The sequence below is a fragment of the Cenococcum geophilum genome (genome assembly GCF_001692895.1).
Source record: "Cenococcum geophilum 1.58 unplaced genomic scaffold K441scaffold_19, whole genome shotgun sequence".
Taxonomy (NCBI): domain Eukaryota; kingdom Fungi; phylum Ascomycota; class Dothideomycetes; order Gloniales; family Gloniaceae; genus Cenococcum; species Cenococcum geophilum.
Genome location: NW_027137577.1, coordinates 828810 through 842053, shown reverse-complemented (window position 1 = coordinate 842053; position 13244 = coordinate 828810). Strand labels below are relative to the sequence as shown.

Sequence of the window (13244 nt, the reverse complement as noted above, 5' to 3'; positions counted from 1 at the left end):
ATAAGCGCTCTAACTACTAAGAGTAATTACTCTATTATAATACCTAATACCTCTAAATAATAGCAATAGAAGAACTCCGTATGCTTAAAGTAATAAAACCTTTATTACTAGTAGATATTACTAAGGTAGTTTATACTATAACTTTAATATAACTAGTAGACCTAACTAATATAGGCTAGTTTATTAACTAGGACGATAGATATATAGTAGAAGAGGCTAGTATCCTAATTAAAATAGCGCTAGGTATATTAAGTTAAAAACAAAATAGGGCTTTTTAGCTTTATTAAAGCACTAGCTATATTTTTTATAAAAGAATTGTAATAAGCAGGATAGAGCTTTTACTATTAATATTTAAATAGATTATAAAGAGGGGGTTTCTTCTAAAGTAGGCTTATACTTTGTATATATTTATAACTTAATCTAATATTAGAAGCGGGATAGAAAGAACCTAGACTTTATAACTAAAAGGTTTATCTAATACGTATATAATTAGTAAAGTAAAGGTAAATAAAGACAAGACTATATATAGGTATATAAGTATATATAAACTGCTACTTCTAGGCAGATATACTCTCTTAGCAGTATGCTTCCTAAAAAGGCTTAACTAATTATTATAGTTATAGATAAAAAGAGGTTAAACTTATAGGGTAGGCAGCTTTAATATATAGGCGTTTTAGTTAATCTACTTTATCTTAAAAATATAGGTCACGTAAACAATTTTTATAGTATAATAGAGGTAGAGTTATAGCAATAATCTCTTATAAAGTGCTAACGAAGTATTAGTAGACGTTATATTTATAATATTTTATTAGGGCTCTGTAGCGCGTATATAGCGCTATTAAAGCTTAGATTAGAGCCCTAAAGCTTTATTATTAATCCTTAGGTTAATATTAATTAGTTTAATATATTGTATAATGAGGATTTTCTTTAAAAGGTAAATAAGCTATTAATAAATATATAAAGAGTTAGAGCTGTAAAAGAAAAGCATAGTTATAAATAAAGGTTTTAATAATAGTAATATATATAATATCTGCAATATCTATAATAATAGTAATAATATTAATTTTATAACTATAAGCTAGTTTATTACTGCAATATATATAATATTGCGCTCTTTTAGCCACGGCCATTTAAGTATTATACTTTTAGCTGGCTTAGTGCTGGCGCATAGCTTTAGGGTGTGTTCGGTTGCAATCTGGAGCTTTTTCAATCTGACATTGATCCGTGCTTTCACCGGCGTCAATTAGAAGATAATTACGGAGGTCGGTAACAATGCCAACTGCACCTTCCTAATTAGGAAGTTTGGCTCACCGCCTACCAAAAATCATGAAACTGAACGCTAAACGCACCAAAATCACATATAAAGCTTTATACAATCGTTAATGTATATAAGGTTGATGAATTAATTAATAAGCTATTTATTTAGAAGGGTTAAAGGCCTGCGCGGGCGCAGCTTCCTACTCTGCGGAGGCTCAGGAACGTCCCTAACTGGTTAAGCAGAAGACTCTACCCGTTCAACCTACTGCCGCCTTCCTACCTTTCTAACGTCATTTTATATAGACTTTTGGTGTTTTGAAGGCTCTGCAGGAGGCTTAATTTCATCGTCAATAGGGCTTAATTGAACCTCAGTAGACGTTCTACCGTTGTCTACGGCCTCACTAGAGGCAGTAGAGTCCTCCTTCCTTACCCACTTCCTTTTTGGTTGATTCACTGTACGCCACCTAATATCCGCTGCTTGGTATTAAAGAGCCTGCTGCTCCTGCCGCCGCTCCTGCCGCTACTCCTGCCGCTGCTCCTGCCGCTGCTCCTGCCGTTGCTCCTGCTGCTGCTATCCGATTTAAGGCTCTATAAAGCTCACTTTAAACTCTACCTTCTTCCAGTTTCTTGCCTTTATATTCGGTCGGTTCTAAATCAATTGCGGTTATAGAGGAGGCTTAATAGGTGGTAGGGGCTTAAGAGGCTTATAGGAGGAAGCTTTCGGTTTAGTAGACTTGAGAACCTCCCATTTAGGGCGACGTTGGCGGCGAAGCTTTGGATTATAATTGTGGTGTAAAGGCTCCAAGTCTATAAGTTTATCTAGTAGATAAGGGCCCATTTGCATGAGCTGCGGAAGCTCTAGCGGCTGAGGCTTTCTAAGCAGAGGCTTATTTGGGTTCGCTCGATTAAGGCTTAAAAGCACCTGCTGTCGCATATAATTAACCACCTGGTGGTGATATTGGTCTATCTTTTTAAGTGCCTTTTAGTCTCTTGCCGAATCAGCAGCGCCTTTATAATACTCGTTGCCTCCTTTAAGACGGATAACCTCTTGTATATGACGTGGAATTCGTTTAATCTAAGCTTGGATTCGCTACTGCTTAAGCTCGTTCTATGCCTTCTGCCATACTCGCTTAGCTTCTGCTCAATTCTTTAGTACTCCCTTCTTTATAGTGGCTCGTTTAAGGTAGTACTAGTAGGGTTCAATTATATTTAAATTAGGTGAGTTGCCAGGCCAAAGCAGCCGTTAAAGGCCTGCGGCGTCAAAATAGATCTTTTGGTGCTTAGATGAGTATGCGGGAGCTTTATCCTCTTGGATAATCGTATTCGGACGATTAATTTAGCACTTAATTGCAAAAGGAATAAGGATCGGTAGAAGGCACTTAGTAAGGTAGCAATACTAATTAATACCGCCGTTCTTTGCTGTATGCTTAATGGCACCATTCTCTTCCGTTATTTAAAACTAAGGCTTCTTTCCTGGCTTATTGCAAAGGCCCATTCATCTTATACCGGTGGTGAGCTCCCACGCCTTACGAAGCTCTGGCTTAATTGCCTCATTAATTTTTTAAAGCTTAATTTTAGAGGCCTTTTTCTTAGCTGTAGTCTCTGGTCTCCATATAAGGCAGGGAGACTTCCGGTTGCATAAAAAAGCGCCCTAAAATATAAACTCAGTCGCCTTTTTAAATCAAGGACGAATAGACGATTTCTTTATATTCTCCTAAGCCAAACGCCAGAGCTTATATCTACCTCTTCTATAGTATAGAACAACGCCCGTTTCGTCACTCCAGATAACGTTCTTCTAATTATCAATTATCTAGTCCTTATATTGCATAGCAAACTAAAGGCGAGCTTCCTTTATCGCTTTTGTAAGGCAAGGCTTCTTTGTCGGCTTTGTTTTCCGATATTCATGACGTTGTAAAACGCGCCAGACGGTTTGTGCAGAACAGCCGCACTCAGCAGTAATATAGGCGCAGGACTTCTCTCTGCCAAATCAATTGGTAGTGACTTTTTTGAGGATTCACTGTTCAAACTTACGGGTAACTTTAAGCTTTTTACCAGCGCGAGGAGCGTTAATAAGGTAGCCATTAAGGATAAGAGGATTGGTTTTAGGGTGCCAGCTACAATCAAGGGCTTTTTTAAAGAGATATTGCAGCGATCGGCGCTTTATTTAAGTGATGCTTTCGATGCGCTTAAGAGTTGCTCCTATAGCCTTCATAGCCAGGGCCTAAGCCCTAGTTGCGAGCTGAAAGAACCCCATGGTTAGTACTAAGCTGGGAGAGTCCTTACCAGCAGTTTTGGAGCGAATTAAGGGGATCCGGTGGCGTTAGTGTTGGTGTGATTGAGGTGATAAGGCTGCAGTTGCTTTCTGCCGTCAGTATATTAGGGCGGTCAGCGGGCGGTAAGCCAAACTTCCTAATTAGGAAGGTGCAGTTGGCATTGTTACCGACCTCCGTAGTGGCGCTTAATCTGGTGGTCGTACTCAATCTGAAATAAAGCCAACTGTTCGGTTGATCGTTCTAATAAAAAGGCCTTAGATGGGGCTTAGGATTAGCGACGTCTTCTGCTTGGTCGGATCTGAACGGCGACAATAAGAATTAATTAAGAGGACATCGTATAGGGCTTGCAGCTGCAGTAGTAATCTATCATCGGTAAGGGTGGTGGCGGTGGGGGCATGGTGGGCAAAGGCACGAGCAGAGCTCCAGATTTAACTTGACGATTAATCTGGAGAAAAAAGCTCTAGATTGATCTGACGCCAAGAGCTCAAGTTCAACTACTATATACGGTAAAGCGTGCGAATTTGACGCGGTTGCCGATCTGAAGGAGCTCCAGATCAAAAAGTCGCCAGATTGACCAGATTCAATCTGGAGCTGCAACCGAACACGCCCTTTTAGGCTTTGGCGGATATGGCGGAAAGCTAGCCCTGGGCCCCAAATAAACTCTTAGCAGTACTAAATTTCCTACGCCACTCCCCGTTTTCCTGACGTACTGGTTTAGCTAGTTACTTAGTTAATTAAAAGCTTCTAAAACCAACTAGATATAAGCTAATTAAAGCCCTAAACTAGTTATATTACTAACTAGAAACACCTAGCTCTAAGATTAATAACTCCTTCTTTCGTTTAGGAGAATTCTCATTACTTATAGTAGTAGTCTTAGAGTTGGGTTTTATTGTATATAATAGTAACAGATTTAAATAGAAAGCAGTACCCTATTTTATTTGCCGAAATCCTATAAGGTCTTTCTAAGCTGGTGAAGTGTAAAGACGGCAAGGAAGGCATTTTTACGGAAAGCAAATTAATAATTAGAGGCAAGAACTGAAAACTTTTCCGCAGCCCGGCTGCTTGGCCACACGCAAAGACTAAATTTTGAGTGATAATTCCGAAATAGCGTAGGGGAAAACTCGTGACCGTAAGAAAAGTGCTTAAAATTTGACTCCTATTAATTGTGGTAAACTCCGAGCATGCGGAGATAGCTTCCCAAGATCCAGCCTTAATTAGACTCTACTTAACCGCATTAATACATTTATATACTATTTATCTTATTATTAGCCGTTATTTTAAGGAACCTAGAGCCGCAAGCAATTTATTTTTAGTAGTCTTTAATTAGCGGCCCTCTCCTTTGGAGATACCCGAGAACTAAAACAAATATAATAATTATATACATAAGTCTATCTGACCAAGCTGGTATCATGGGTTATTACTATACACTATTACCAACGCCTATGACTTTCTAAGCTATTTATAGTGTTACAAGGATGCACAGTTGCGTAAATTTGGGATAGGTAGAGTTACTTAGTAATAGCTGATGTGTTTTAAGGAAATAAGTAATAAGGAATTCCCAACCCTAACTATAAACTCTATGCTGCTAAGCCAAAACGGGATATAATAAGGGTGAACAATTAAAACTAATCTGCATGTATATTAGCGGACTTAATTTACGGTTCATAGTAACCCTTACCTAGGGTTATGCTTATTAACACATCCGTATTCTTAACCATTTTCGTAAACTCCTTAAAACTAATCTTTCCGTTACGGTTAAGGTCTGCTTCTATAATTATTTTATCCACTATCTACAGATATAATTTGTTATCAGTATAATACGCTTAGCTTACCAACGTTCTTCTATTATCCCGGATATACCTATTATAACTATTAATCCTTTAAATTACTTCTAACTATTATCTTAAGCACAATAAATAATTCTCCGTTGCTAATATAGCTATCGCAATTAATATTATAGACTTTAAAGGCAAACCTTAGCTTCTCCTCTTTATTGCCCTTTAAGCTAAACGCGCTAAGGCCAGATATAAATTCTTGGAAATTAACATCGCTACCGCCATCCTTATTAAATATGGCAATTATACGGGTTATAAGGGGGTTAGATGAAACTTAAGGCAAAGTAAGGAACTCATCGCGCTTAATTATACCAGAATTATCCTACACAGAAAATATTTAAGGTTAGATAACTATATCGCTTAAAATAGACTATAAGACACCTTAGAAGAAATAAATATATCTTATCTAGCTTTATAAACCGCTTACACAGCCTATTTACTTTATCTCGATTAACTGTAACCTATTAGGGCTTAAATATTCAATAACTTAAAGCACGCGACAAGTGTAGGTTCGAGCATAAAGACATATACAGTTTAACCCTAACGCAATATTATCTAATATGGCAGAGTTAGCGTTTCCCATAGTTACAGTAGTAATAATTACAGCGTTTAGGTTGTCCTTGGGTATATAGGGTTCCTTTTCACGGTCCCTCCACGTTAGCGCTGGCTAGCGACAGCGGAAGTAATATCTTAGTAAGCCAAAAATCAGCTAACTTTATATATTAATAACTCCACTACTACTTAATATATAGGTGTAAAATTTAAATAAATAAATAAAATTAACGTATTCCACCATCGAGCCGGCAGAACCATCGAGCCGGCAAGTCCATTTCCCTACCAAAAATTATAAAAATCACAATATAATATCTTAACAACCACTTAATAATAAATTCTAATAATTTAGATTTAGACTTTTATATACACTCTACAGCTTCTATTAAAGTTGCATAGTAAATAGTTTAGTAGTTTTTAAGATATAGTAATTTGGCTATATTTTGGCCCCCAAATTTTAATACCTTAAAAACTACTAAACTATTTACTATGCAACTTTAATAGAAGCTGTAGAGTGTATATAAAAGTCTAAATCTAAATTATTAGAATTTATTATTAAGTGGTTGTTAAGATATTATATTATGATTTTTATAATTTTTAGTAGGGAAATGGACTTGCCGGCTCGATGGTTCTGCCGGCTCGATAGTAGAATACGTTATATACTTTTACTACTAATATAATTTTTATTAAAGTTAACGTAAGTGACAGAGTTATGACGGCGATAGGGTTATAACGGTCGGCTAGTACTGCCTTCCTAAGTGGGCTTACGAATATTAAAATACTGCCGAATGCCCAATTATAGGTAAAAGAAGAGGAACACCAAAATCGAGATCCGACCCATACTGTCCTATGGGGGTTCTTTTCCGTCTCATCTTGTCCGTACGGTCAAGCTGAGAGTGAGGATCTCGTCTGTTACTGATGCAGCGGCGTTACGTCGTGGCTACAGGGCGCTTTCGAATGCGTCGCCCTCGACGCCGTCAGAACAGCAGAGTTTTCGCGGGTCTTGGCGCTAAGACCTAGTCAACAATACGGGCAAGACGACTCCAAAAAATCGGCCTCTGCACCTCCACGCGGTGGAGCCCGGGAACCTAGTATGCAGCTATTGGCGTTCCATCTGGACCGTGCCAATAGACTACTAGAGCAAACGCAGAGACGTGTGTACGGCTGCGCAGCGCCGGCGCTGCGACGTAGTAGCGATGGGAAGAATCTTCTTGCTAGGAGGGTGAGCCCTAGCAGAGGACTACAAGCATAACTACTACGACCTTATGTACACGTCTAGTACACTTAATCCACGGCAGCACAACCTACGGCGTCCCCCTTCTTCTTATGCGGTATAGCACAATATACCGTACGGCACCTACATATACACCTCACAGGCGGAAGGCCTGTGACGAGCCTCTTAACCACCCGCCTTACCCTACCCGTTTAGCCTGGGTTTACTAAGTATACGCGGTTTTCTCTCTACATCTTTTGGCTGGGAGATAGTAGGGACCTAGGTTTGGGCCCTAGGACACCTAGTTTACCCCGCTATTCCGCTAGGAAGGTTATACAGGACTGGATTCATGCTATAAGCAGGAGGACCGCAGGTGGGGGGTATATAGGGCAGTAAGGAGCTAGGGGCAGGCAAGACACAATACCTAATGGCAACCTATAACAATAATATCAGAAAGCATGGCATAAGCGGCAGATAGGGCAAGCAAGGCAATCAGGAGACTAAGTCTTATTAGGAGACTAGTGTCAGAGCAGAGACCAAAGGGTATTTTTCCTCCCGTTGACGTAGTACGGGCGTGCTACCTGGAGGGGTACATGCTGTATTACCTCTCACGTCTCCCTTGGAGGTTTTTTATACCTACATCACGGCTACAGTCTGCATGGACCTTAATTGGGACCGCATCAGACGTTAATTAAGAATCAATAATAATAATAATTATAGGTAAAATACTAGTAAAAGGCATCGCATAGCATTATAATATTACTAAGATTTTATAAAGCCTTAATTTAATATAATAGAGGCCCTATATTAATATCTTTTAGTGTTTTTAGTACTAACTAATATCTTTATCTATATCCGACACCTTATTGTTACTTAATCTACCTAGCTTATCGTCTACTTTATTATCGTCTACTTCCTTATTATCTACTTCCTTATCGTCCACTTCCTTATCTGCCTATATAGACTACTAAGAGGCCTCTTTTGCCTTCTTTATAGCGTCTTATAGAGCCTTAGAGCGAGCTATAGCCTCTATAGCTGCTGCGAAGGAGTCCTTCTATTGCTTCTATAGTATTGCTAAGGCTTCTGCTTTAGATTTCGCCTCCTCTACTGCTTAAGCAGCTGCTATATAAGCTTCTATAGTCTTCTTTCTATTTAATATATTGCCCGTAGTTACTAACGCCTTCTACGCTCTTTTTATAGCTTAATTAGCCTCTCCTAAGTCCTTCTTATATTAATCTGCAGCCTTTTTAGCCTTTATAGTAGTAGCCCAAGCCTCCTTCCTTTTTTAAACTTATGCCTAAGCAATTATAGCTATTTCCTTTTTCTCCTTTCTACGCTACTGTCTAGTATTCTTAGTCCTCTGCCTAGCCTCCTCTACAGCCTCCCTAGCGTCAATAAGTGCTTTAGCCTATTCGGTAGTAAGGACCGATTTAGTAGAAAATACTACCCGCTTCTTTTTTTTCTTAGCTCTCCTATCTGCAGCACCATTATAAAGCTCTATGTTTTCTAGCCGTAGTATTTCTATACCTTTATCTATTATATCTATATAGCTTATAAGCTTCCTAATAATAACGTTAATTACTTCGGTAATAGTATTTAAATAATGGATTATATAGCTGTACCAAGCTCAATTAGAGTGGCTTTTTAGAGTCTTTAGATATAGAGGTAAGGATAAAAGCGTTAGTTTATTTAAGGGCTAAGGTGTATATAGTCGCGCATAGGAAGGTTGCCCTATAAGGCGTTAAAGGACTTAATTAGGGTTAAAAGGAAGAAGGCCTGCAGCTTTAAATGCACTATTAATGAGTTCGGGTATATATATTTAAGGCCTAATCTCGCCCAGGATCTGTAGAAAGTAGTCTCTATTAATACCAGTAATACCGCAAGCTAAGTATTTATCAACTTTAGCTAAATATAGGCGCTTAACCACCGAAAAGATAATAAGATCTAGAGGCTGTAAAAAGTGGGTTAAGTAAGGTGGAAGATATATAGGAATAATCTTATACTTCTAGCAGAACTTTATAAACTTAATATTAGTATAAGAGATATGCCTATCTATAATAAGCAATCGGTAGCTATAGTATTCAATATTTAGTATATTAATTTTAGAGGCCTCCTATGCCTCTGTTTGTTAAGTATAACGCTTAAAATATTAAAGCCACTTAAGGCCCATTTCTTTATTTAACTAGCCATTCTCCATTATTCCAATTAAGCACTCGCCTATAGCTTTCTCTGCTGTTTCCCATAGTATATTTATATGCTGCTTTCCTTTAAAAATGATAAACGGTGGAATTATCTGTCTATGCATGCTAATTGAGTTAATTTAGGTGACCCACTCCCTATTGCCATTAATCGTCTTAAAGTTAATAATTCTGCCTCTTAGTATAACTACTTTTATAGAAAAAGCTAGTCCTATTACATAGCCCATCTTATCTATATTCCACCTATTAAATTCGCTAATATTGTATTAGGTAATAGCGTTAGTGTAGTTAGTAAAGAATCTCTAAATAAGGCCGGGATTATTATTTGCGAGAGCTCGTTCTTAATTAATTAAACGTATATAGCAATAACGAAGCTCATTCTGCCGTTTTAGGAAGTTATACACCCACTTTATACCAAGAGGGTCGATATAGATATATTAAGGAAGGTTAGCGTACTCCTAGTAAAGGACTACTATAGCAATTAATCAAACGGTATGCTGCCGACATGGAAATCCGGCGTTTATAAGATATATAAGGTGTTAAATAATTACATCTTTGCTTTACCTCAGAAGCTCAGACCAATAGTATATCCACAGGTACATTTGTATGGCTGAATCAGCGGCTGAGTCACAATTACGCGGGCGAGGAGGTCCGTGCGTTTAGCGACTGTGGATGTTACCCTATATCTACAGTTGATTTTTAATCGCCAGCAACGCCATACTCTTAACACCTGTCGAGCGCTATGCGTAGAGCCTGCTGAGCGCTTTCTACTCGCACTAGAATAGTAAGAATCGGCCATAGGTTAATAAAGATATTCGCGTTTTAAGTTACGCGCCACTACCCTAAAGCACCCTATTAAACTTGTATGGCACTAAAATAAGCCCCTAGGGGGCTATAGACGAAGGTTTTAATAGAGGACCTTTTAGTATCTTATTAGAAGTCATATATATAACTATTTTAAAGCCTTTTTACTTGCTTAAAGCCGTTTATAAAGCTAATTTAGTAAGCACTATATCTGCTCCTGCTATAGATTAACCTACTATATAGCTGCTTCCTCGCTAACCTTCTAGACCTACACGACCCGCTTAATCTCCTTAATAACCTTAAGCTATAGGGAGTACTATTAAACCTCCTTTTACCAGCCGGCCCGCTATTTACTGCCCTATTTAGAATCTAGCGCTACTATAGAAGGATTACCTTCTAGCCCTTTAGTCTATTTACGCTAAAGGGCCCATACGGAGTTTACCGCGCGGCTTATATAGTATATAGGTAGAGACCTAAACCCAGGCTCTAGCTGCGGCTACGGCTGCGGCTGTTATAGCAGCGGTAGTAGCGAAGCTATATAGAAAGGAGAGCCTATAGCGCTTGCCTGGGTGGATATATATTTACTAGATCCCGTAACAAATAGAGCTAAAGGGGCCGCTTTTATAGGCGGATGTAGGGGGTCAGTAGACCGGCCCTAAGGCTATACCGCAGCTACTGCCGCAGCTATAGCTAAAGGGGCTTCTAGTTAAAATGTAAGGCCTTTAGACGTTAGTAATTAAAGCTATAAAGACTAGGCCTACTAGGACTTATCTAAATAGTCTAATAAGCCCTTAACCTCACTAGCTGTCTACTTATATTTAGCGCGTAAAGCCTTTAATTAGTTAGTAAGAAGTAGTATAGCCTAGTAGAGAATTAACAGCTAATTTAGGCTTCCCTCTTCCTATAGGTAGGGCTCTAGATCCTACGTAAAGGCCTTATACGCCTTATACTAGAAGATAGGGTAGCTCTATACTAGATAGCTTAGGAACATCTTATAAAGGGCTACTAAATCCTATAGAATGACCTTACGGAGGTAAAAGAGAAGGTTTGTAACCCCCGCAGCGGTAAGGTTATTAATTTAGTATAGCTACGGGCTAAAACGGCCCTTTTATTTATCTAGTTTGGGCTATATTATTAATAGTAGTATATTAGGCGGCGTAATACCCACACAGTGGATTTTAAAGCAGCTTATCTATAAGGGGTGCCCTACTATTAACCTTATAAACTCTTATGGGAGAGAGTTTAAGTAACAGCCTACTATCTACTCTTGGTTTTACCTCCTAGTATACCAAATCTGGTCCTCGCTAACCCCCTTTAGCTCCGCTGTTTTGGCGCCGGCGCTCCGCCTAATATGCGTCTTCTTCTTTAAAAAGACGCTAATATACTAGAAGGCCTTTGCAACCTAATCTTGCTGCGAGTTATATAAGAGGGCCGCCTTACGGTCCCTACCGCCCTTAATTAGGCGTATATTATACTATACTAAGCGCCTACTAAAGTTTGGAAACGGCTCCGTACTAAGATCCTAGCGGTATAGGAGATAGAAAGCTAGCCTACTAAGTATATAAATAAGCGGCTTCCTGTTCTATAGGGCCCTAATAGTCTTAAGGCGGCTATACTGGTTTTACTTACCTACGCGTATAGTAAATATTAAGGGTATATAGTACGTAGGGCCTTTACCCTTAAACTTAAAGGTAAATAGATTTAAGATCTTAGTAGAGTATCTATCGCCGCCGCGGGTAAGCATATAGTAGCCTAGTAGGATATTAATAAGCGTGCGGAAGTAGTACTTTGGGGATAAGGCGGCGCCCCTAGCCTAGAGCTTACAGCAGATGCTCTAGAACTTATCCTTAGTATAGCCGTTAAGGAGGGTATCTCTACCCTTATTAGCAAACTACTCTTTCTTACGCTACGCGTCCCTCTACTATAACGTCTTTAGGTACTTCCTAACGCTATCCTCCCGCGGAAATAGGTAGCTATTTATTTTTATAGCTTTCTGCATCTAATAGAGGTCTATTAGAGTAGTAATATAGCTATAAACTAACTGCCATAAGAGCCGCGTTTCCTCTTAGGGTACGTTAATATTAGCTTTACAGCTCTTCCCTTTTAAGGGCCGGCTTATAACCTCCTTAATAAGGAAGAGAAGTAGCTTATCCTTTATAACGGTATTACTATTATAGTACTACTTCCGTTTATAGAAGGCCTAAAGCTAGATAATATATTAGCCACGGGCCGTAATACTTTTAGAAGGGGGGGGGTATTACCTTAAACTCCTTCTGCTTTAGATTATACGTTAAAGATATATTCTTAGGCCTTATAGCACGCGTAAGGGTAAGGATATACTACGCGTTAGCGCGTAATTTGGCATTATTAGCGATATTAATCTCTACGCGGTTAGTTAGCGCTATCTTATATAGTAGGTATAATAGCAGACATGCTACCGCGATTAAGGATAGGTAGGGAGGACTTTTTTATATATACTTAGGGCCTTAATAGCCCTAATTACCCTACGGTTGGCGTTAATTAGCGGCTTAATTAGCAGGTAGCCCTAGATACGTAAATCTCCTCAGCTTGGCGCTAGTGGCGCTAAGGAGATCCTCAAATCTGACCTAGGTGGCTGGCTAAATACGTGATTTTTCGGCTAACTGAGGATTAGCTAGGCAGTTAATACTAATAGTATATCCATAGGTATATTTGTATAGCTAAATCAGCGGCTAAGTTACAATTACGCGGGTGAGGAGGTCCGTGCGTTTAGCGACTATAGATGTTACCCTATATCTATAGTCGATTTTTAATCACCAGTAATGCTATACTCTTAACACCTATTAAGCGCTATGCGAAGAGCCTGCTGAGCGCTTTTTACTCGCACTAGAATAGTAAGAATCGGCTATAGGTTAATAAAGATATTCGCGTTTTAAGTTGCGCGCCACCACCCTAAAGCACCCTATTAAACTTATACGGCACTAAAATAAGCCCCTAGGGGGCTATAGACGAAGGTTTTAATAGAGGACCTCTTAGTATCTTATTAGAAGTCATATATATAACTATTTTAAAGCCTTTTTACCTACTTAAAGCCGTTTACAAAGCTAATTTAGTAAGTACTATATCTGCTCCT

At 38.9% G+C, this 13244-nt stretch overlaps 3 protein-coding genes across 3 annotated transcripts; all 3 read right to left on the bottom strand.

Moving 5' to 3' along the window:
• Positions 1-3091: 3091 nt before the first annotated feature.
• On the bottom strand, positions 3092-3244 carry K441DRAFT_559157 (uncharacterized protein; the record flags this gene model as incomplete). Its single annotated transcript, XM_067643438.1, has 1 exon — positions 3092-3244. A coding segment is annotated over one exon (153 nt), but the record flags the coding sequence as incomplete, so codon positions are not given.
• A 1762-nt stretch (positions 3245-5006) lies between these two features.
• K441DRAFT_659327 (EF-hand) lies at positions 5007-6049 on the bottom strand. The gene is made up of 6 exons (XM_067648509.1): positions 5897-6049; positions 5737-5819; positions 5678-5687; positions 5420-5638; positions 5186-5316; positions 5007-5160 (listed from the first exon to the last, which is right to left on the bottom strand). Exons 1-5 carry the CDS (start codon positions 5946-5948, stop codon positions 5186-5188), a joined length of 495 nt encoding a protein of 164 aa, XP_067504386.1. The 5' UTR covers positions 5949-6049; the 3' UTR covers positions 5007-5160.
• A 2679-nt stretch (positions 6050-8728) lies between these two features.
• K441DRAFT_718295 (uncharacterized protein) lies at positions 8729-9126 on the bottom strand (the record flags this gene model as incomplete). The annotated part of the gene is made up of 1 exon (XM_067654007.1): positions 8729-9126. A coding segment is annotated over one exon (177 nt), but the record flags the coding sequence as incomplete, so codon positions are not given.
• Between the last annotated feature and the right edge of the window lie 4118 nt (positions 9127-13244).